Source organism: Schistocerca gregaria, chromosome X (genome assembly GCF_023897955.1).
Source record: "Schistocerca gregaria isolate iqSchGreg1 chromosome X, iqSchGreg1.2, whole genome shotgun sequence".
Taxonomy (NCBI): domain Eukaryota; kingdom Metazoa; phylum Arthropoda; class Insecta; order Orthoptera; family Acrididae; genus Schistocerca; species Schistocerca gregaria.
This window is the reverse complement of record NC_064931.1, coordinates 558,756,898-558,778,806: the sequence shown is the minus strand read 5'-3', so window position 1 is coordinate 558,778,806 and position 21,909 is coordinate 558,756,898. Positions and strand designations below refer to the sequence as shown.

At 36.9% G+C, this 21,909-nt stretch overlaps 1 protein-coding gene and 1 long non-coding RNA gene across 4 annotated transcripts in view; one reads left to right on the top strand and one right to left on the bottom strand.

Moving 5' to 3' along the window:
* LOC126299509 (uncharacterized) overlaps window positions 1–3,868 on the top strand; it is an 88,652-nt gene extending 84,784 nt beyond the window's left edge. The window contains exon 2 of the long non-coding RNA XR_007552820.1: window positions 3,215–3,868. This is a non-coding gene — a long non-coding RNA (uncharacterized LOC126299509). The remainder of the gene's footprint in view (window positions 1–3,214) is intronic.
* LOC126299508 (egalitarian protein homolog) overlaps window positions 781–21,909 on the bottom strand; it is a 92,152-nt gene continuing 71,023 nt past the window's right edge. The window contains exons 5-8 of one of the 3 annotated variants that reach the window (XM_049991470.1): window positions 20,664–20,759; window positions 20,441–20,529; window positions 11,706–11,844; window positions 10,114–10,202 (exon numbers count right to left, since the gene is read on the bottom strand). In XM_049991470.1, coding sequence (XP_049847427.1) covers window positions 11,735–11,844; window positions 20,441–20,529; window positions 20,664–20,759 — 295 coding nt within the window. In that variant the 3' untranslated portion in view covers window positions 10,114–10,202; window positions 11,706–11,734. Of the gene's footprint in view, window positions 10,203–11,705; window positions 11,845–20,440; window positions 20,530–20,663; window positions 20,760–21,909 lie in introns of all 3 variants that reach the window. The other 2 variants (XM_049991471.1, XM_049991469.1) reach the window with 2 other exon arrangements.

The window sequence follows — 21,909 nt, the reverse complement described above, 5'->3', positions numbered from 1 at the left end:
CCACTTGTAATTTGGTGCTAGTCAATATGCAAAAACTATAAGTAACAAATAACCATTATATGATTGTCTTCCTGGGAATGGGCTCGAAAATAAAAAGCTATTTTTCAGTAAATCTCCTACAATCTGACCATTATTCGCAAAAAGTATGCGCCAGTTTTTTGTAGGTGAAAATCTTAAGCTAGTGCTATGTAGGCTGCATATTTAAACTTTGCTCAATATAGACTTCCTCTCTTTCAGAAACACTGTTTTTGTTTCAGAAGATGCAAACTTCGATCATCATTTCATAAACAGCTTTAAAACAAAATGTTTAGTAATAGGGCTAAATTTTGCTTTTGTTGTAGAATCAGAATATTTTTCATTATGTGGTACTTCCATTAGATTTGAGAGTATCAGTTGTTTTCAAGCCAAAGTTATTATCCAGATTACGACACCAACTCATTCAAATAAAATTGTTCCCCACAAATTACTGCACCCTCTTGTCACTGTTTTTATTTCTTGGCCAAAATCCCTCTCTCAGCTTCACATTCCTTGGCTTGAAACAATAAACTGTACAATTACTTACACACATTCCTCCTCCTTTGCTTCTCTCTCTTCCATGTGAAGAAACCTATGTCTTGAAGATCAGATACTATGCATTATTTAGTCAGAGTTCCTCACACCTGCTAATTTTTCTGTACTCTCCATCTCCTGTGTTGTCCTGTACTAAGTTAAGAACTTTAATTGTTCCTAGAGATTGTGAACATGCAAGGTAAAGGATATAAATGTAGTAATCACAAATGATTAGAGTGCCTCTGGAAACTTCTTTATTAATAAGTAAAACAATTCCACACCAAATAAAAGTTTTCCCAATGTCAGTGTTAAGTTCCAGTCACTAATGAACTGAATTGGTACACACCAGCAAATCCAAATACGAAAGCTGTCAAGAGATTCTAACTAATACAAATTGTTTAAGAACATTTTTACACTTTGCACTTTTTTCAGCAACTTTTATTGTAACAATGTTATCACAGATACTAAGGAGACATACATACATATATATGTAACTGAAACAACATGGTTCTATAAAAATTTACACATGTCAATGTTACAATAATGCTACACGACAACCATTTTGAACATGGGATTGATTGTGTCATGCAGTCCAATCTCTGGTATAACTATTCCTCACTACATGTTTGAGAAGTATTAAAATTTTAAAACCAGTATTTAGGTACACAAAAACTGTTTACACTAACTAATAAAATATTACGTGTTCTCCAATAAGAACATAACAGAACTGACAGCACACTGAAATACAATGTCCTGCTAACAATAGAATCCATTCTAAAAGCATCCAGTCATCATAAGTTAGGTCTGTGCTGCAGAGTTCACTGTCTGAATCTATTACTTATTTCATCACAAATTATCTACACAATGGCCAAAATGCACTTCCAGCTTTTGTGTTAAAACTGTTAGCACTACAATAATAATAATAATAATAATAACACAGAACACACATTAGTAGATCAGTACCATTGACACTTGTTTTGTTAGTGAGGAAAATAATGAAGATATGTTACTGATGATGATGATGAAATACTGAGATGGTAATGATGCTGTACCAAAATATTAAGTGAATATTATGGGTGACCTCTTTACTACAGATTATTTTCATGGGAATTCACAAAAATGTCATGCCTATGAAACTGGATACAGTACTAGTTATAATTACATGCCCCTACAAAACACTTGACCACTGAAAATTATTGGTTCACATAGAACACCTTACGTAGAACGAATTAGTTATGTTCTAATTTGAGGCATATTCTGTAAGAAATACATCAAGGTGACGCTTTTCACTTTGGTTTCAAACATGAGAAAATGATTCCATCTGGTATTAGAGATTACCACTCACCACATTCTAAAAGTATGTGGAATACAATACAAGAAAGCAGATTTTGAATCTGAAAATATTTTTTTTATTACATGCTTTTAAGTCTTCATTCCTTTCTTGTTGCTTGTTTGTGTTGAATTAGCAATATTTCCATTAATAATTGAAGAACAGACTACTGTTCACCTGCAAGATGGCATGATGAGCTGTGGACAGGCTTGCTAAGCTGATTCCAACAGCTAAGTTACTGTACAATTCATTGGCAGAAAATGAAAGATAAATTTGCAGTAAATATTTATCATTTGTTCATATATAATGCTCATCACTTGGTCCTTAACATGGTTTGAGACTTGTCCCCCTTCATTGTTGGTTGCGTAACATGAGTGTCTTCCCACTGTGTTCCTGTTATGTTTTAATATCTCTCTGTCTTTAGAAAGAAATGTACTGGCTTATTATATGGCAGAAAGCTGTACCATAAAATTAAAAATACAGTAACATTTAATCTGCTAGGGTACACAGTTGTTAAGTTTAAATAGTATTATAAAAGCAGAGCATTTCTTCCTACAGCACCAAATAAAGAAAAACAAAAGTAGTGACAGCAATTACTTCATATGAAAACATTTAGTTAACATGAACAGTAACAATTAGATTTGAGTTTCTCTTGATACACACTCTACATGTTGACTAAGATTTTATATCAGTACATATTTTTTTTAAATATCCAATATATATAAAACTTAATATAAGGCAACAATCTGAAACAAGTAGCTCCAAGTGAGTTGGGCTTAATAACACTCTCATTTATTGACATTTTTCTTGTATGTTCTCATCTGTCAGTACAAATGACATCATGTGAAAACAGTGTGACTAGAGAAATAGATTATATTGGAATCTACATATATATACAGGAAAATATACAAGAAAATGCTTAAGATTCTACCATGAAATTTTATTTGCTTTACAGGATAGGTCAGCAATGACCTAAATTCAGGTCTAGGAAGAAAGTATAAAGACAAATTTATTCCCAGTTCTTCTTTAGTTTGTCCTTGAATATACTGTCAATATAACAAACAACAAAGGCAGTTTAGTGATAAACTAATAAGCTTCACATGTTTCTCTTATTAGTTCATGTGCTCAATTGAAAAAGAAAATAAATGAGTATACAGCTAATGTATTTATACATTTGACTTTTATTTATTAGTTATCTACATACATTCATTATTTCCTACAGTGCAGGCATTTAATAAAAACACAACTGAATGAGTAATTCTTTTTTTCTCTTACATTGTAGTTCTGTCTATTGACCATATTCCACTCTCTTAATAAAACTACTTCATGTTTCAGAGACAAAATTTAAAGCTGCTACCATTAATGATTCACGTCCCGAGTTTGGCACAAGGGGGAGAAAGAGAGAGAATGAAGAAAACTAACAGAAATGTTTACTTTCATACTTCTGCATGCCAGTACTGTACTTAAAACACCATAATTGTATGGGTACATCATTAAAAATAGTTACAGAAATGTAAATGCTATCAGTCTGTCAACTTTAATTCTGTCAAATCCAAAAAAAAGATAGATTCTGAAGCAGGATTTGGAAAATGCCTGATACGTCCAAGAAGACTTAAATCAGTGAATTCCACTAACCAAGCTCCTTTAACAACCCAGTACTACACTGACATAAAACCTTGGAAACTATTACTGAGTATTCTGAAGGCTTGACTGTGTCTTCATTACATTGGCAGTAAGTTTAAATTACCTGTAAACTATTTTATGATAAAAGAAGCAGACAGACTAAACCAGTCTGTAATCCTTTCTTCAACCATTACTTCAACCCTAGGGCAATTGATGGTGTTGTGGGAGAGTATAGTAACATAGCCACTGAACGAGGCCTTGACTTATAACCCAAGAAGGCTTAATCAACATATTTCATTTCCAATCCATCAGTTCTGATTTACAACCAGCTGGCAGGTTGAAGCTCAAGGGTAAGGAAGTGCATTACATAGACACCCACCATGACAAACAAAGTAAAATGCAGGTCCCATTATCAAACAAATTTTAGAACAATGAACACTAGCCAGTGAACAACCTCATTTAACACAATTGGGAAAGATGTATGGTAGCCTGTCATAAAAGGCAGTGTGTATGGATAGTTCCAGAACTCAACACTAAATTTTAAACATGCTGAAACAATTACCTAATGAAGTTCAACAATGACTTCCTCCTTTACAGAATAAATTTAATTAGAGACAACCTGTAGGTCTTGCTTCATGAGTTACAAGTAACGTCTGAACAAAAAGAAGTAAACAGTGAAAGTTTATGAATAACTGCTGGTTGGGATGTTATGTCGTGGTCCAAGAAACTATTCTGTTCCTAACATTTTGTCTAGGACTGTGCTGGACATTTTCTGAAGATGTCCAGTGCAATCCTGAACAAAACATTGGGAACAGAAGAGTTTCTTGGACCACGACCTAACATCCTGAAAGGTTTACGAGCAGCTATGTCATACGGTCATGAAACATTTTATTCTATGATCAGTTTATGAATAATTCCAACAGTTCACAATTATATGAAATAGGAAAATACAGAAAGTACTTAAACAGGTAATAACAACAGTGAATTTTGTTAGACGTGGCCTAAACACATTTGAGAAAAAGGAAAACTAAATTAATATGAATACTCAAAATAAAATTAAGGCTACACTTTAGCATTATATCCGCAAGTGATATAAGAAGTGCAGTTTCCTTTACTACCAGTAACTAATTACATGCCTGTTTTTCATTAAAAAGGGGCATGTAACAGATGCACATATGGCTCTTAAAGAGCAAAAAATATTGAGAGCAAAAGACATCAAAGGAGGCTATATCTCCAGTAATTTACAATTTTTTTGTTTTTAAATCTTCTGATACTTCGTCACAAGAAAGAGGCACTAAATGAAAAATGCAAGAATAACATGATTTTTTGACTACTTTGAAATTATACATTATTATCTTTAGGATGCCATAAGCAAATTTATTTAACTTTTGTGTTGGTATATATAAGCTGCCATGCCAATAGTTTAACAGAAAACATGTGAATGTCTCAGATTAACTTCATGAAGCAAAAGCATCACACTAAAAAACGTATACACAGCCCATTTCATCTAATGTACCAGGTGAATTTTTAGTAGAATAATGTTCATATTTATGCATTGTTAGTGGACTTGAAATGGTGAGAGCTAAAGTCCTGATGTATATAACTGTATTGAACCTGCTGTATATTTCAAATAATCATATTATAATTTTGAATTGTGTAAGCTTTCAGTATATTGTCCCTTCACTGCCCTTTGTAAATGAGTGTGTATATCATTTTAAGGTTTTGTTTAAATTAAATGCTTCAAATTATATACCTTACATACTTTAAAAGGGCTAGTATTTCAGACACAGCACATTATTTTCATTAACAAATTACAACATAGAGGAGTTGCACAAACAAGTAAAGTTTCCATTCCAACCCCCCCCCCCCCCCCCCACCCTCCCTCCTAACACTATAATTACTGATAAAAACTGAAATTCCTAAGTGCAGATTTATTTTACCTCAAAGGCTGCAAGGTTTATTGCTTATAGAGTGATTCTAAGCAACATAATTTGGAGATTTCCATGGAATTAACAACTTCTATAGAAATTAAGTTTAACTTTGGAAAGCTACAAAGGGCGATAGTCAGTTCAGCATACTCCCTAAAATGCTGTTACTTTGGGAAAGTGGTTGTGGCACAACACAAATGCAGAAAAATTTAATATTCTAATTGATAGATGAATCACTGGAATACTTACCAAGCTATGTAAGAGTATACTTTCAAAGCATCTGGTGAACTAACTCAATTAAAAATAATTAACAAGTAATCATACAAATGGTTGGTATTTTTATGTGAAATAGGTGGTTTTACAGTGAAGCAATTAAGAAAGACTGTAGTGAAAGGGGAAGACACACTTACATTAATACTTAGTCATGCAAGGAAAGTCTACATGGTAAAGACATTTTGCTTAGAATACGTGTCAGAAAGGGTGGATCCAGATCTGATGATACATGCTGTGTCAGGGACACTTAAAAACCCCTACATCATACATTTCAACAAAAATCTTGAATGTCTGCCAGTCTAATTCTATATCAAGACAAATCAGTTTTAAGTAACTTGCACATTCCACATTTCACATTACCGGTTAAAGTGAGAGAACCTATATTTCTCATAGTACTTACTTTAAATATTTTCAAAAACACTAAACATTGCCAAGATAACATCAACAGAAATTAAATATCGAATCTCTCTCCTACTTGTTAAACGAGCAGTCTCCAATTTAACATTTTCACAAAGTTCTTTCTCATTAATATCCCTGGAAAGCTATTTCTTATTTTCACAATATTTATTTTTTTGTTAATCATAATTTCACTGATAACATGTTGCAAACCTCTCCTGGTAACACAGGTAAGAGATTAATAACTAATGGATTGATTTTATTACAAATGTGATTTCCACAAGAATTTCACAATGTTAAAAAAAAGTAACCCTTGTGGCTCATTTCATTCAAATAAAGGATTAAATGTTTATTCAAACTGTTATGCAACTAATAACCACCATATGAATCAAAATATTTACACACAGAAAGTTAGCCTTACTGAAAATGATTTTGTAGTACATTAATGCTACCTTTCTGGAACATACACCTATCTTAAGTACATAATGTCAATTTATTCAAAATTTTCCCCTTTGCTTATAATTTAATGAGGTTGCTCCATAAACAGAGTAATGAGCATATAAAGGCAAATGGATATTATTTCTGCCACTTAACACAGTTCAATAAATAGCTAGTATTGGTATACTTAATCTTCCCTCCACCAAATATGATTTCCAATAGTCTCTACAAAATTAAGTAAAAATGGTTCTCATTTGGCACTTCTCAACATTTCAGAGAAAAATGCAACACATATTTTTTATATCTTTAGAGGAATTTAAAATGTAATTAATCTATTATTACACTGATTTGAAAACATCAAAAATACATTACTGAAATATCAGAAACTGATTACATTATAAACATAGAAACCTGGAAGTAGGGCCTGCACGCAACACAGCACTGTAAGTCTGTGATGGTCTAGGGGAAAAAAAATTACAAAAGTTATGATTGCTCTGCTTATCTTAGTTTATATGCTTCAGTACTAAAATACTTAACTAATGTCAAAAATTCTAATTTTTGGTAATGTAAATAATGGAAGTAAAAGCTTGGAGTGTATGTTATATACAGCCTAAATGCTATAACCACTATACGGCACAAATAACCCGTTTCAAGAACTTAAGATGTGGAAGCACTATTTATAGCTGCCAGAGGTAGAGCTAAAAGCCGAGAGTGGAAAATGGCAGAGCAACTTTATAACAGTAGACTATAAGCCAAATTTCCAAAGTACCAGGAGGAGGAGGAGGAGGAAATTTGACTGAATGACATCTTTAAAGATAGCTGTGATATTACTGGTTGTTCAGAATGACCAGGGAAAAATTTTGGACACAGTTCTGAACTGAACGAAGCAGAAAAAGGAAAGGGCAATGAAGATCTTAATGGATGTCTCAGTACAATAAATCACATAGTATGAAAAATCATGGTGGAGCAGATGTGGCTAGTGGCAAAAATTTGAGCACTGCACTTAAACAATGGAAAATGGAGGATGGAATAATGACAATTTTATGGAAAGGATACACTGCTACTCGCCATATAGTGGAGATGTCGAGTCGCAGACAGGCTCAAGACGACAAAGCTAGAAACAGGCCTTTGGGCCAAAAGATTTCTTGTTTTGCAGTATCTTTGTCATGCCTGTCTGTGACTCAACACCTCCACTGCATGGCGAGGAGCAGTCTCCATTTTCATAACATGTACACTGCAAATAAAAATAAATGTATGATACATTCTACACTATGTGATATCATTTGGTAACAGATAGTAAACCGAATTACAATCTGTCTGTTACAAACAAGAAATTCATTTCACATATGAGGGATGTGCAGACTTCCTTAAGTCACCACAGGGCACGACAGTGGAGCATAGCGCAGAAAGCCACATACCTCGTCTATCTTACGTTGTCAATGCAATGAAACATACACTTGGGCAAGCTTCAAAATATCTGTTGAACCCTTCTGCTGCACTGGAGGATAACACATCCTCTGGGGAAGGGGGGAGGGTAAATGATTACAAAAAGAGTGTAAAAATCACACGAAGGAAAAATATTTTCTAAAAATTGAAAATCTGCAAACCACTTTAGACTACAATTGGCACTGTTGCTTTGCCTATACAATTTTCCCAAAAAGATAATGGAGAGCAACGAAATAGTCAATATTTTCAATAGCTTGGGTAAAGCCATTTCACATCTTAAAAACCATTTTAATCGTTAAATATAAAACTGTTCATAACCTATTGTAATATGAAACCAATTTCCTGATATTACAAAAACCTTCAAATAGGTAATATTTTAGGATTATTTACAGCAGCAACAATGGAACTAGATTCTCAATGGATTTTTTCCTGCAAATATGGAGTGTGTCGAAAGGTTGCAAACTAGAGTATGCCATTGTTTTTGCTTTAGTTTTCTTTGGTTTCAAAAATGAGCTTTGTTAATTACAACAATGAACTACTAATATATGCCTAAGATGCCTGTTTCTCACAGAAAATTACATCACAAGCAAAAACTGACTAAACAGACAACTGACCAATGTTGCTCCAATAAAATGCAGGTAGCAGAGAGGAATGATACAAAGTAAAACAGGGCTGTCACTAGTTTGAATTCAAGCTGCAGAGTTTAAACACAATTCCATACGGACTATAATACACATTTTGTAAAGTCAGTCTTGTCTTTTAAGAGTATAATGGTAAACTGAATTTAAGAAAATATTTAGTTTGCCTGGTACCTTTGTACACCACATGTTTTGTAACCAATACTCCACATGAAATTCTTCATTCTTCACACACTTTCTTCTATGCTGTGATAAAGTCTCACAAGCTTCCTCCACAAGTTACACAAATGTCTTCCGTATCCCCAACACTTTAAACAACAGTGTTTTAGCACCACCCCTACCTTTTTATGAAAGAAAAGTACATGTACAAATTTCCAGCATCAGTATTCTGCCTCCACATGAAATCCTTTTATTTTTTTATGGTGCTTGGTATTATGTGATGGCTACATTTTAGTATAAGACATTACAAACAATAACCTACTAACTGCATTATTTGACAAGTAACATGGAGTATTATATTTGGAAGAACACATTTACAGTACTAGATGATTCATCCCTACAGTTTAACACTGTGTGTGACATACCATCTCTACTATCTTCATGACATCCTTAGTGACTTACAAATATAATTTTTGCATTTATATAGAATGCCCACAACAAAGAGAAAGTATTATCATCTAACAAGATATTCTGAAGGGATACCATAAGCCTAACGAACCAACCAACGACAGACAGACAGACAGACAGACAGACACTGAGAGAGAGAGAGAGAGAGAGAGAGAGAGAGAGAGAGAGAGAGAGAGAGAGAGAGAGAGAGAGAGAGAGAGAGAGAGAACAGATATGGGTTGGTATGGTGAGTTTAGGAATTTATTTCACAAAGGATGACCTTGAATGCAATGAGTGGCTTGTGGAATACACAATATAAGACTTGCAAACAGATACGTACAGCAAATTTGAACACCTGTACATATGTTTGCATATTTACAGGTTTTTGAACACATACACATACTCATATTCACTGCTAACTAATTACCAGCAAGCCCACGAGACCAAAACACAGTTTTGATTCTGAAATACTTCTCAGTCTGTGCCAGCCTCTGTAATAATTACATTAGCAGACAAATGGATGAAAAAGCTAGAACAGATATAATACTTAATTGTGAGATATCTCCCTTTTGGGAGATGATGTAATAGTTCTTTCTCGTTCCTTCTCTTCCTCTGTAAAGAATATCCGAGTTATGACAATATCACCAGTTGAAAGTGTCTGGCATGCCACATCAGTACTTTTGATACAGTCAATTTCTTTTATGGGTTTCTTATTTAAAAGTTTCTGGGCATGGCACTGACAATTGCAAGGTCCTTGTTCATCACTGCTACTGGTCTGAGTGTTTGAGTTTGCTGAAGTCTGCTGGCTCCTTGACACAACTGCAGCAGAGGTAGCAGCGGACAAAATAGACTCCAATTTCTCAATTTTCTCCAGCCTGTCCATGCGCCCATCTGATAGAATTTCATCCATCAGCTGCATCGATTCTGTTAAGCTCGGGGGTCCAGAATTTGGTGTTCTTGGTGAAGTGATGTCTGCTGCAAAGGAAATGTTCACAAAGATAAGAAACACACTTAATACAGCACACACAATACAATGATTTGTACATGACTGTCGTGTGAGAATAATTTGTGTACTGAAAACAGAAAAATTATTTGCATTGTAACTTCAGAAGGGTGTCAAATGATTCAAGGTTGCCTCCATGCAATTTTGTATGCTAGTGATGTGTGGAACTGGGTAGCTGCATCAGTAGTAGCATGGCTCTTAAACTGTGTTGTTACTGTTTTACCCTTAAGGTAGCATATACTCAACAAATATACAATAGTGCAAGGAGCATAAACAACAAAGGAAAGAAACAGATGTTTGTGACATATGCTGATACTATATGGAAAACAGCTTGCACGTATTCTTAACCGCTCCTAATTACAGAAATACTATTTCACTGAGAATTTCTTTCCTGTCTTGAAGTTGATACACTGAAGTTATCAAAATTGCTGCTGGTAATTTACAGGAGTGTTACCCAATTCTTATTACAGGCTTCTGGAGGCAGTAGAAGGGACTAGTAGATAGTTCTGATAATGAACCCATGTCCACAAATGTTCTGTTTGGAAATAAAACCACATTGAAAATGAGATTGTTTCCTAATCTCCCACTTTATGGCAAGCACACAAACTGAGGATGCTGTTGTCAATATATGTTGTAATTTGATATGACATACCAAATTCCCGCCCCCCCCCCCCCTCCTTCTTCAAACAACGGCTGTGAGAAGCCATTACACCTGCAAATAGGAGGGTCGACTGGTGCTCTGCAGATGGGTCATTCTCTAGACTCACAGAATATCAGTCATGTGGAAGAGAACCCAACAGTGTGTTCAAAACACTGCTTATAGCATGGGCTCCTGTAGAAGGTGCAGGTCAGGGATTGTTACCTGCTGTGTGCATCCTGTGAAGCAGGGTATCTGAAAACAATCAGGTCTTCAAAACTACTTTATTTCCAAATGGTATATATCTGGACATGGGTTCCTAACGGAACTGTATCTACTAAATACTCTCTGTGGTGCCTAGCTGTAATTGAAATTACAGAACAATTTGTGGATTAGAATTTCATTCTTAGATTTATAGCTGAACACAGGGAGAAACCATTTAACCTACAAAATATCTGGGTACATGCTTTGAAATTGTAGCTTTTCAAATGTACTTCATGCCAAACCATCTTGTTCACTGTGTTACTCCACAGATTCAGTGCTGGCCATCCTCCTTTGTCTTTGAAAAAGACTGATAGTAATCAGCTCCTGTGTCACTAATGTCAGATACACACTGAAACTAAAATTTTATTACATTCCAGAGTCTATATTTAACTAGGGTGGCAGATTTTCTTCCACATTCAATTATTACCTTATAGCTAAGGCATTAAATACATTATTGCCATTTTAACACACATTGGCAAACTATAACTATTTTATAAAAGCCTCTTCTAATCAAATTATCAATACTCATACAGGTATTTATTTGCTCATTCATTATAAGAAATCAGATACTGACTTGTATTTTGACATGCATTTGTAATTAGCTTATCCATCACAATGTGAGTCCTTCAGGAATCTGTCTTCTGGGTGACACCACTGCCACTGCAACTTGTCACATTTTGACAACTTTCTCTTTCTGCTTGTTTTCTTTCCACCTGTGAAGAAAGGTTAGCCTAATAGGAAATGGGGTGGTATGTTAGTTGCAAACAGACAAACTGAAAACCACAGAGATAGCAATTGTAGCTGCATGTGAGACTGTTGTGGTAAGACTCAGTATCAAGGGTGGGCGTAAACTTGTAATCTGATCTTTCCATTGACCACCAGGCACCCCAGGTGTGACAAAAAGCTTATAAACAAAACTTCAGTTTGATACATGTAAGTTCCTCAGTCAAATTTTAATCATCCAACTACAATAAATACAGTTTTGTTAGTGGTGGACGTGACAAGACATCCCGTGAAACATTACTACAGGTCTTCTCTGAAAACAACTTAGAACGCACGGAGCAGAAACAAACTTACGGAAGTATATTGCATATAACAGGAACAGAAGGCAGCTGTAATACTTCAGTGTCAAATATTCAGCTCTCGAGAGGTCATATAGAACTATGGTTCAAGTTTAAAAGAAGAGTGGGTCATGCACTTGATAAATATGTACCTAGTGGAACTGTTGTTGACAGAAGGTACCCCCCCCCCCCCCCCCCCCCCCCCCATGGTATAGAGTCGTCACATAAAAACTTCTAAAGATAAAGGGACTGCTGCACAGTAGATGTAAAATATAGTGCTGTACATAGTGATGCTGAATGAAACATGTTTGGCTGCTGCAAGGGAAATAGGTGAATCCTTAAACACCTACTGTAGCACAATATTATCAAAAGATCTGACTGCACTGCATACAATGCTTCTTCTTGAATATTCCAGAATATGGAAACATTAACATATCTGTATACAAAACATACTCCACCCAGGATGCAGAGCTGTTCTGTTTGTATGTTGGTATCTGTAATAATAGTACCTTCAGTACTAATCGTCGTACTTCACTGATGACCATTCTTTCAGATTTGGACTCAAATTGTGGTTATGAGGTGACAATGTTAGATGGGGATGCCAGGTATTTCAAAACATCTACATCACTGTGGCTCCAATTAGGCAATGTAAAGGCAGTTGCCTACATGGACAGGAACTGGAATAGAAGAGTACATTGTACCTGAAGTACATATATTAAAAAACAGATTCTAAAATGGCAGTAAATCAGCTGCACATAAAGCCTCCATCACTATAGTTTGGAGACACTTGCTAGGATCAGGCAAAATGGCTAAAAGGGTTTAACCAAGTCACTAAATACAATAAGTGGGTTGGCATCATATGGGTGTGGCACCTATACTGTACTTGGACATGGGCAACCGCTACGGTCGCAGGTTCGAATCCTGCCTAGGGCATGGATGTGTGTGATGTCCTTAGGTTAGTTAGGTTTAAGTAGTTCTAAGTTCTAGGGGACTGATGACCTCAGATGTTAAGTCCCATAGTGCTCAGAGCCATTTGAACCATTTTTTGTACTTGGACAGTACAGCCCAGCAGTGGTTAGAGATGAACCAAGAAAAGCTCAAAGACTGGGGGAAATTTCAGGCATTTGATAACAATGAACAGAAAGTCTGCTTAGTGGATTGACTGCAGAACAGGACCCAACATCATGTGTAAATGACAGCATCTCACATAAAAAATGTTTTGGTCCCATGCCATATTATGAATCCAAATGTGATAAAAGAAGACAAAATCTCTCACTTGAAGAAAGGAGTCTCTGAAGACGTGCCAATTTCTTCTGGTACAGGATGTCACAGATGGGGAATTGATTATGTGGTGAAAGTGCATCAAGGAAATGTGCAGAAAAGAGTTGCGTAAAAGTTTGATTCCCGAAGGTGGTTCCTCTGGTTGTTGACAAAGACCACCATGGCGACATACCTCACTCCTGGTAGCAAGAGGAGAGATACAGCTATTAATAGCAGCCAGAAATGTTGGACTGACTGCACAAGAGATACCAGCCATGTATGATCATCTCATATGTCAGGACGTAATTGAGAATGTTGAAGTGGTGTATCTATATTTAGCACTAATCTCTGTGCCAGCTAAATGTGCATGAAGAATGGGCAGAGTCAACTCATTTATGCTGCACCTGTTGAATGACATCCCAGCATCCTGCCAATGCATGTGCAACCAACTCCTCAAACTATAATACACTACAGGAAAACAGATTTTGAGAGGACAGGGGGCAACATGCCAGTATGTTTTCACTATGGATGCTTGGTCATATATGCTACTGCAGAGAAAGTGTATTAGATTGTTATGCCACAAGACATCATCCATCACAACAGTCCTGTGCACTCCAGTATACTGCAGGAGATTGTAGTCGAACTGTGGGATGAAGCCTATCACCATACTCTGGACAAAGTCACTCTCTGACAAACTGTAGCCATTCCCTGTTGCTGTAAAATGGGTACAAGCTGCTCATCTAGCCACCGAATTCAGGGAAACTAAATGAGGTGACCATCTGTGGAGGTGATGCCACCACAGATGAAAATCCTCCATGAATGACAGTCACGAAGATTTCATAGAAACTAACTGCTGTTGTCAGTTAGGGTCAATCTACATCTACGTCTACATAGATACTCCGCATGTTACCAGTGTATGGTGGAGGGTATCCCGTACCATTGATAGTCAATACCTTTCCTGTTCCACTCACAAATAAAATGAGGGAAAATGACTATCTATATGCCTTCGTATGAGCGCTAATTTGTCATATCTTATCTCCGTGGCAAAATGTATGTTGCTAGCAGTAGCATCATTCTGCAGTCAGCTTCAAATGCCGGTTCTCTAAATTATCTGAATAGTGTTCCTCGAAAAGAATGCCGTCTTCCCACTGGGGATTCCCATTTGACTTCCCAGAGCATCTCCATAACACTTACATATTGTTCAGACCTACCAGCAACAAATCTACCAGCATGACTCTGAATTGTTTTCATGCCTTCCTTTAATCCAAATGGTACAGATCCCAAAAAATTGAGCAGTACTCAATATGTGTCACCAGTGTTCCATATGAGGTCTCCTTCATAGATGAGACACTCCTTCTAAAATTCTCCCCATAAACACAAGTTGAACATTTGCCTTCCCTACCACAATCCTCACATGCTCATTCCATTTCATATTGCTTTGCAATGTTACACTCATAGATATTTAAATGACATGACTGTGTCAAGCAGGACACTACTAACACTGTATCTGAATATTACAGGTCTGTTTGTCCTACTCGTCCACATTAACTTAAATTTTTCTGCGTTTAGAGGAAGCTTCCATTTATCACACAAAATATTAAGACTGTCTTGAGGCATCTTGTAACCTTCTAAAGTCACTCAATGGTGAGACTTACCCATATACTACATTGTTATCAACAAACAGTTGCAGAATGCTGCTCACCCTATCTTATCAATTATAGAACTGCAGCAGTCCTGTCACACTTCCCTGGGGCACTCCTGATGATATTTTGGTACCTAATGAACACTCGCCATTTAGGACAACGTACTGGGTTCTATAACTTAAGTAGTATTTGAGCCACTCGCATACTTGGGAACCTATTCCATGTGTTCACTTTTTTATCTGTAGGGGGGCACCATGTCAATTGCTTTCTGGATATCTAGAAATATGGAATTCGCTGGTTACCCTTCATCCACAGTTTGCAGTATACCAGGTGATAAAAGGGAAAGCTGAGTTTCGCACAAGCGATGCTTTCTTAAACCATGCTGATTTGTGGACATAAGCTTCTCAGTCTGAAGAAAGTTTTATATTCGAACGGAGAATATGTTCAAGGATCTTGCAGTAAACCGAAGTTACGGGGATGTTCAACTTGGGGGCTTCTTTTTTTTGCAAGGCTGAATGCATGTCACCAGATAAATAAGACTTCTCTGTGATATAATAGTTATGCTGAGTCGTACATGGTAAATATGTCGAACTGACAAAAATTTACAGCAAGAATAACTATCAATGATAAAACAGAATGCAGTCACAATGTTGTTATAGAATGTAACTCCTTGCAGGCATCACAATCAGTCGAACTGTGGAAGATTATAAAACCAGCTTAACAAAGCTATTCAAACAAGTACGCACAAGACTCGTCTGGGCACTTGGTTGATGCTGGACATTGTTATTCTGTCATCATCAGACAGGAGTCCATCATCAACAAAGGTGCTCAGGTAAATTGTGAAGCTTTCATAAATTGCAAAAAGCTACTCAAGATGACCAAAGGATCATTCCGTGTCAAGTGGTCTAAAGGTTCCCATGTGACCATAATTGATTTTGATGAATTTTTGTATGAATAACTGCACATGTTCCTCATGAACACTGGTAAAGTTTCGTGATTGTAAATTCAATAGTGTTGGAGATAGTAAGTTGTTTCACCACATACTGCAGCTATCGACAGTGCACCAGTGAGTTTTTGGCAACTTTGAGACATAATATCTCCGTTAATATTTTCTTGAAAGAAACAAAACTGGGTCCTCTTATACAACTTTCTGTGCTGTAAGTAAAATGATGATGATGATTTCCTGGGCTATTTGCATATGAATCATTTGAAGCAAAGTCAGCCAAAAATATGCACTCAAAAAAAGTGTGAAGTTTAGCTCTTTATATCTCCAGAAGTAACTGTGAGATACACCTGAAACTTTGGACGTAACAACTTACCAACACAAGGTCTTAGAATATAAAATTCTGTTTTCCTCCCATTTTTCTACAAACAATGCCAAAAAGGCTATTTTTGGCCCACTATTGCAAATAAGTCTCCTGCAAACTAGTAATGCACTTTCATTAGAAAAATCGTGTTCTACACTACCAGCTAACTGGTTTTGCAGTCCACATATATACAGCCCTAAAAAAAAAAAAACACACCCATACGTAAAGGTTGAGGCGCACTGAAAATGGGGTCCATATTCTGCAGGTACTCTAATGAAATCTGACGTCTTTTATGTACCCTCTGGGTAAGGCCGTATCAGAAGTGTTGATGACTAGTAAATCAGATAGTCTGAACTCTAATATTTTTTCCCCCCACCACTCATTATCATATATTTCAGTCTGTTTTTCCGTTATAACTACAGAACCAAACTGGGTATAAACTTTCATTTCTTTCAAGAAAATTTAATAGTGCATTAGCCAGGCAGTATAAATCACGGTGGTAGAATTGTTGCATAACAGCTGCAGAATACATTGTATACGTAGCTTGCAGGTTTTACATTAGTCGAGAAACAGCTGAAAGATTTGAAAAACATATAAATCGGCAGTTCAATTTTACAAAGAGTACTCTACAGCATTGGCCCCTTGCCTAGCTTGCATTTATCATGAATCTCTCGCTCAGCATGAAGTCTCAAGTGATTGGAATAAAAGCAGAGGTGAGTATAGTATATAAGAGAGGTAAAAGAACGGACCCGCAAACTTAGTCTTCTGCAGAATCCTTGAACATATTCTCAGTTAAAATATATCAAACTTTCTTGAGACAAATTAGTTTACGTCCACAAATCAACATGGTTTTAGAAAGCATCGCTTGTGCAAAATTCAGCTTGCCCTTTTATCATGGATGAAGGGCAACAGGAAGACTCCGTAATTCTAGTTTTCTGGAAAGCATTTGACACGGTGTCCTATTGCAAACTGTTAATGAAGGTAACAGCATATGGAATAAGTTCACAGATGTGAGTGGCTTGAAGACTTCTTAAATATTAGAGCCCAGTATGTTGTTCTCGATGCCAAGTATTCATCAAAAACAAGAGTATCATCAGGAGTGCCCTAAGGAAGTGCGATAGGATGGCTGTTGTACTCCTTATACATAAATGATTTGGCAGACAGGGTGGGCAGCAATTTCTGGTTGTTTCCTGATGATGTCGTGGTGTAGGGTAAGGTGTCGAAATGGAGTGACAGGAGCAAGATACAAGATGACTTAGACAAAATTTCCAGTTGATGTAATGAATGGCACCTAGCCTTAAATGTGGAAAAGTGTAAGTTATTGCGGATGAGTTGGAAGAACAGACCTGTAATGTTCATATACGGTATTACTAGTGCCCTGATTGACACTGTCAAATCGTTTAAATATCTGGGCGTAACACAGCAAAGTGATATGAGGTGGAACAAGCGTGTGAAAACTGCGGTAGGGAAGGCAAACGGTTGACCTCGGTTTATTGGAAATTTTTTTAGGAATGAATGGTTCACTTGTAAAGGAGACTGCATATGTGATGAGGTTGTGACCTAGTCTTGAGTACTGCGTGAGTGTTTGGGATCCATACCACGTCAGATTGAAGGAAGACATTGAAGCAAATCGGAGGTGGGTGGCAAGATTTGTTACTGGTAGGTTGGAGCAACACTTAAGTGTTACAGAGATGATTCAGGAACTCAAATTGGCGTCCCTGGAGGGAAGGCAACATTTTTGATAAACACGACTGAGAAGATTTTAGAACCGGCATTTGAAGCTGACAGCAGAATGTTTCGACTGCCGCCAACATACATCGCACATAAAATAAGATATGAGAAATTAGGGCCCATATGGAGGTGTACAAACAGTTGTTTTTCCCCTCGCTCTGTTTGCGATTGGAACAGCAGAGAAAATAACAAGTAGCTGTACACGGTGCCCTCTGCCACACGCCATACGGTGGCTTTGGGAATATTGATGTGGATGTAGATCTAGCAAATATCTTTTCAGCATGGACGTCAATAAGAATCTTGCCTTTCTGTTCCCATGAAACATGAGGAATTGAGCTCCTTATTAACAGTATTTCTGTTTGGCCAATTGTGTAGATTGCCTCCCCCCCTTTTTAGACACTGTGTGTGCCACATCCTCCAATTCTGGAAGACCATTCAAACTTGGTACCAACCTAGTAAATGTTCATGTGTATCTGCACACTACATCACGGAAATTTCTGCAGCATGCCCATCTATTTCCATGATCTGAGGCAATTTTGTTTGGTCACGTTGGTTACGATCGTTGCTGTCATCCCGTGCTGACTGTACAGTTTAAAATGTCACTTTTTGCGACAACATGAGGTATTAATTTCATCCCTCAGAGCCTATACTCAGAGTAGCTTGCATTTATCGGGTTGTTTCCACATCTTGGATGAGGAGTTCATTGTTTTGCTTCTCTTGTTTGTTTGAAAATGAGAGTTGCACAGATGAGGAACTCTGATTTATTCTTCTTTTGGTCTTCCAAATGATATCAGTAACACATTATTAGCTTCATTTTCTTATGTTGTTGTTCTGTGTTTTTGTTTCCCAAGGGTAACACTGGAGTAATATCATGTGGTTTTTAAATCTGAATAAAACTTCAGCAATTTATGAGTGACTTCCATTTATGAACTCAACTTACCATAACTTCCCTCACAATTAGACAACCCTTATTTAACAAATATAATCAGGAATACACTAAGGTATTGTTTCACTGGTGGTGTTTCTGTTGTGTGCAGTGGCCAAATTATTATCAGGATGTTACATAACATACAAAGTTGTTTATTATTGCGACTAGTGGGTAGTACTTGTCGGTTTTTATATCGGAGTTCAAACTGTTACTAACGCAGATTAGTTTCTGAATGAATGCCCAAACAGTGATGAAATGCCACTGAAACTCTTGTGAGGTTAAAGTCACAGGGCAGTGTAAGGACATAAACATGTGAATTAAAGTTATGTAACTGAGGTAATTACATCAGATTTTGAAAATATATTTATTGCTCTTCTGAGAAATCAAGGCTGAGTAACTGTGAAAATTATTGCACAATCAATCCAATATTACACAAAAGCAAAACACATGAGGGCTTTATCTAATACTGGAGAGGCACCCAAGTAACAATTTTAGCACTGAGGTTAGTAATACAGAGTACATTTAGGGACAAAAAGGAAACATGCACTGCATTCATAAATTTGGAAGACTTTTGATAATGTGGAAGGGAATAAAATGTTTACGGAATACAGTATCAATGCCGTGGATACAAGTGTAATCCACTCTCTTTATGCAAGGTACACTGCAGTAGTTGGTAATGATGGAATGCTAAGAGGGCAGAACAGAGAAAGATATATTGCAGAATAGCTCATTTGTATATCAAAGAAGCCACGAGGGAGGTAGAGGACTATCTCCATGTCAGAGCTGTTTGTTATGGACAGAAAAATGGAATGATGGCATCCTCAGGATATAGCAGTAATCTATAAAAGTGTATAGGAATTGAGAGAGGTGCTTAGTGTTGTAGTTGATGGTTGTAATATGCACAGCAGCCAGACATGTGCTGGGTGGCTAAATGTTAAATATGGACATGAAACTCTTGAAGCTGTACAAATTTATCTATCTTGAAAAAAGAACACAGGTGTAAGGAGGATGAGAAGCAAGGATTGCAGAAGGCAAAAGGGCTTTCAATAAATAGAAATGGCAACTAATATTCAAAAATACAAACTGAAACCAGGACAACAATAACATAAAAGCTTGTTTGGAACACAGCTCTGAATGGGTGTGAAATAGGGACAGTATAAGAGCAAAAATGAAAAAAATCATAAGCTTTTAATGTGGAGTTGGAAATCAGATGCATTGATTAAGGAATAATTATACGCTGCAATGCATCAACAAGAACAGATGCTTAATTAAAAAAAAGAAAAGAAAAGAAAAGAAAAGAAAAAATTAAAGCTGGGACTGAAGGAGAAACTGGCAACACTATTACCAAATGTTCAGAAGAATGAAGAAATCATATTTACCTGATGATGGAGAAGTTTTACCACTGGCACAGCCATCCTCACCATTTTCATCGTCGTCGTCGTCATCTTCCTCGTCACTCTTAATATCCCTAACAAATTTTTTTTAAGAAGTGTTAAAACATGGCTATAGTCAAGAGCTCCTGAACAGATAATAAAACAGTAAATACTGAATAATAAACTAATTATGTAAGTCAAGATATACAATTCCTCCTACAGCACTTACTTATCTTGACCAGCACTTTCCAGCTTCTCCAATTTACGGGCTACTTTGTAAGAACCTTTCAGTTTTTCTTTCTCCTCGTCTGAGAGATCTAGATACCTAAAATACAAATGTGGTCTTAAAATATTAGCACAGTAATTAAAATATGATAAAGCATCCTACTTAGGCAATTTTAAAAACCCACTTCATTTTTGTATACACTTCCATTTTAAAAGTGAGAAAACATGAACAAAGTAGTGGGTAATTACTTGACAAGTGGCTTAGTTTCATTTGTGCAGCCTGACAAAAAAGTGAAGCACCCAGGACGGGAGGAGAAAACGAAATGAAACTTCATGGACCCCTCCTGAGGCAAACTGTCCCACAACTGTTTCAAACAGTCCTTAATATCCTGGGTACAGGCACTGGGACAAACTTGATGTTCGGACTGGTCCCATACATATTCTATCACACACACATTTGGGGTTCTTGCTGACCATGGGATAAATCATTGCCATGCAGATAGTTCACAAAAATGTGTGTGAAATGTGGAAGAACATTGTCATGTAGACAAATTAAGGTACTGTCACATGAGAGAAAACATGTGAGGACATACAAAGTCTGTAATGTATCATCAGTTCCTCCCATTCCTACTAGCCATTACCTGATGTCAGACCTGTGGCTCCCTGATGGGATGTTAGACTCTAATTTTCCTTCCTTCCTTCCTTCCGATGGCTACCTATACAATGATGCTAGGAGTGCCACCGCTATGCCTCTTCCAGACATTGGAAGATGAGGACCTTTCCCCAGAACATTGCCACACTCACCAACAATGATCATCAACGGGAGCGTAGAACTGTGATTCATTGCTGAACACAGTGCAAAACTGTTCAGCAGTCCATGCTTCCCATTACCAGCACCACTCCAAATGTTGCCATTTGTGTGTTGTGTTGTTAATAGCGCACTATGGCTATAATTCCCTACCCCGTGTGCTACTACAGCAATAGTGTGGGATGCCACAGAATGTTGAAGGATGTCCATTACTTGTTCCCATATGTCAGGTTCATATGCAAAGGGGATGTCAAGTGCTTTGTGAGCAATAGGACCATAATCCTTTCTGGTGGTTAGATGTAGTTGGCCTGTACTTCCATGATGAGTATGCCAGCCCTCGCTTTCCCATGCAGTCCAATACTGAGCCACTGTCATATTTGAATGCCTCAAAAAATTGGATATTGCACAGTTTGAGCAGCCAGCCAACTAGAGACCCACAGCA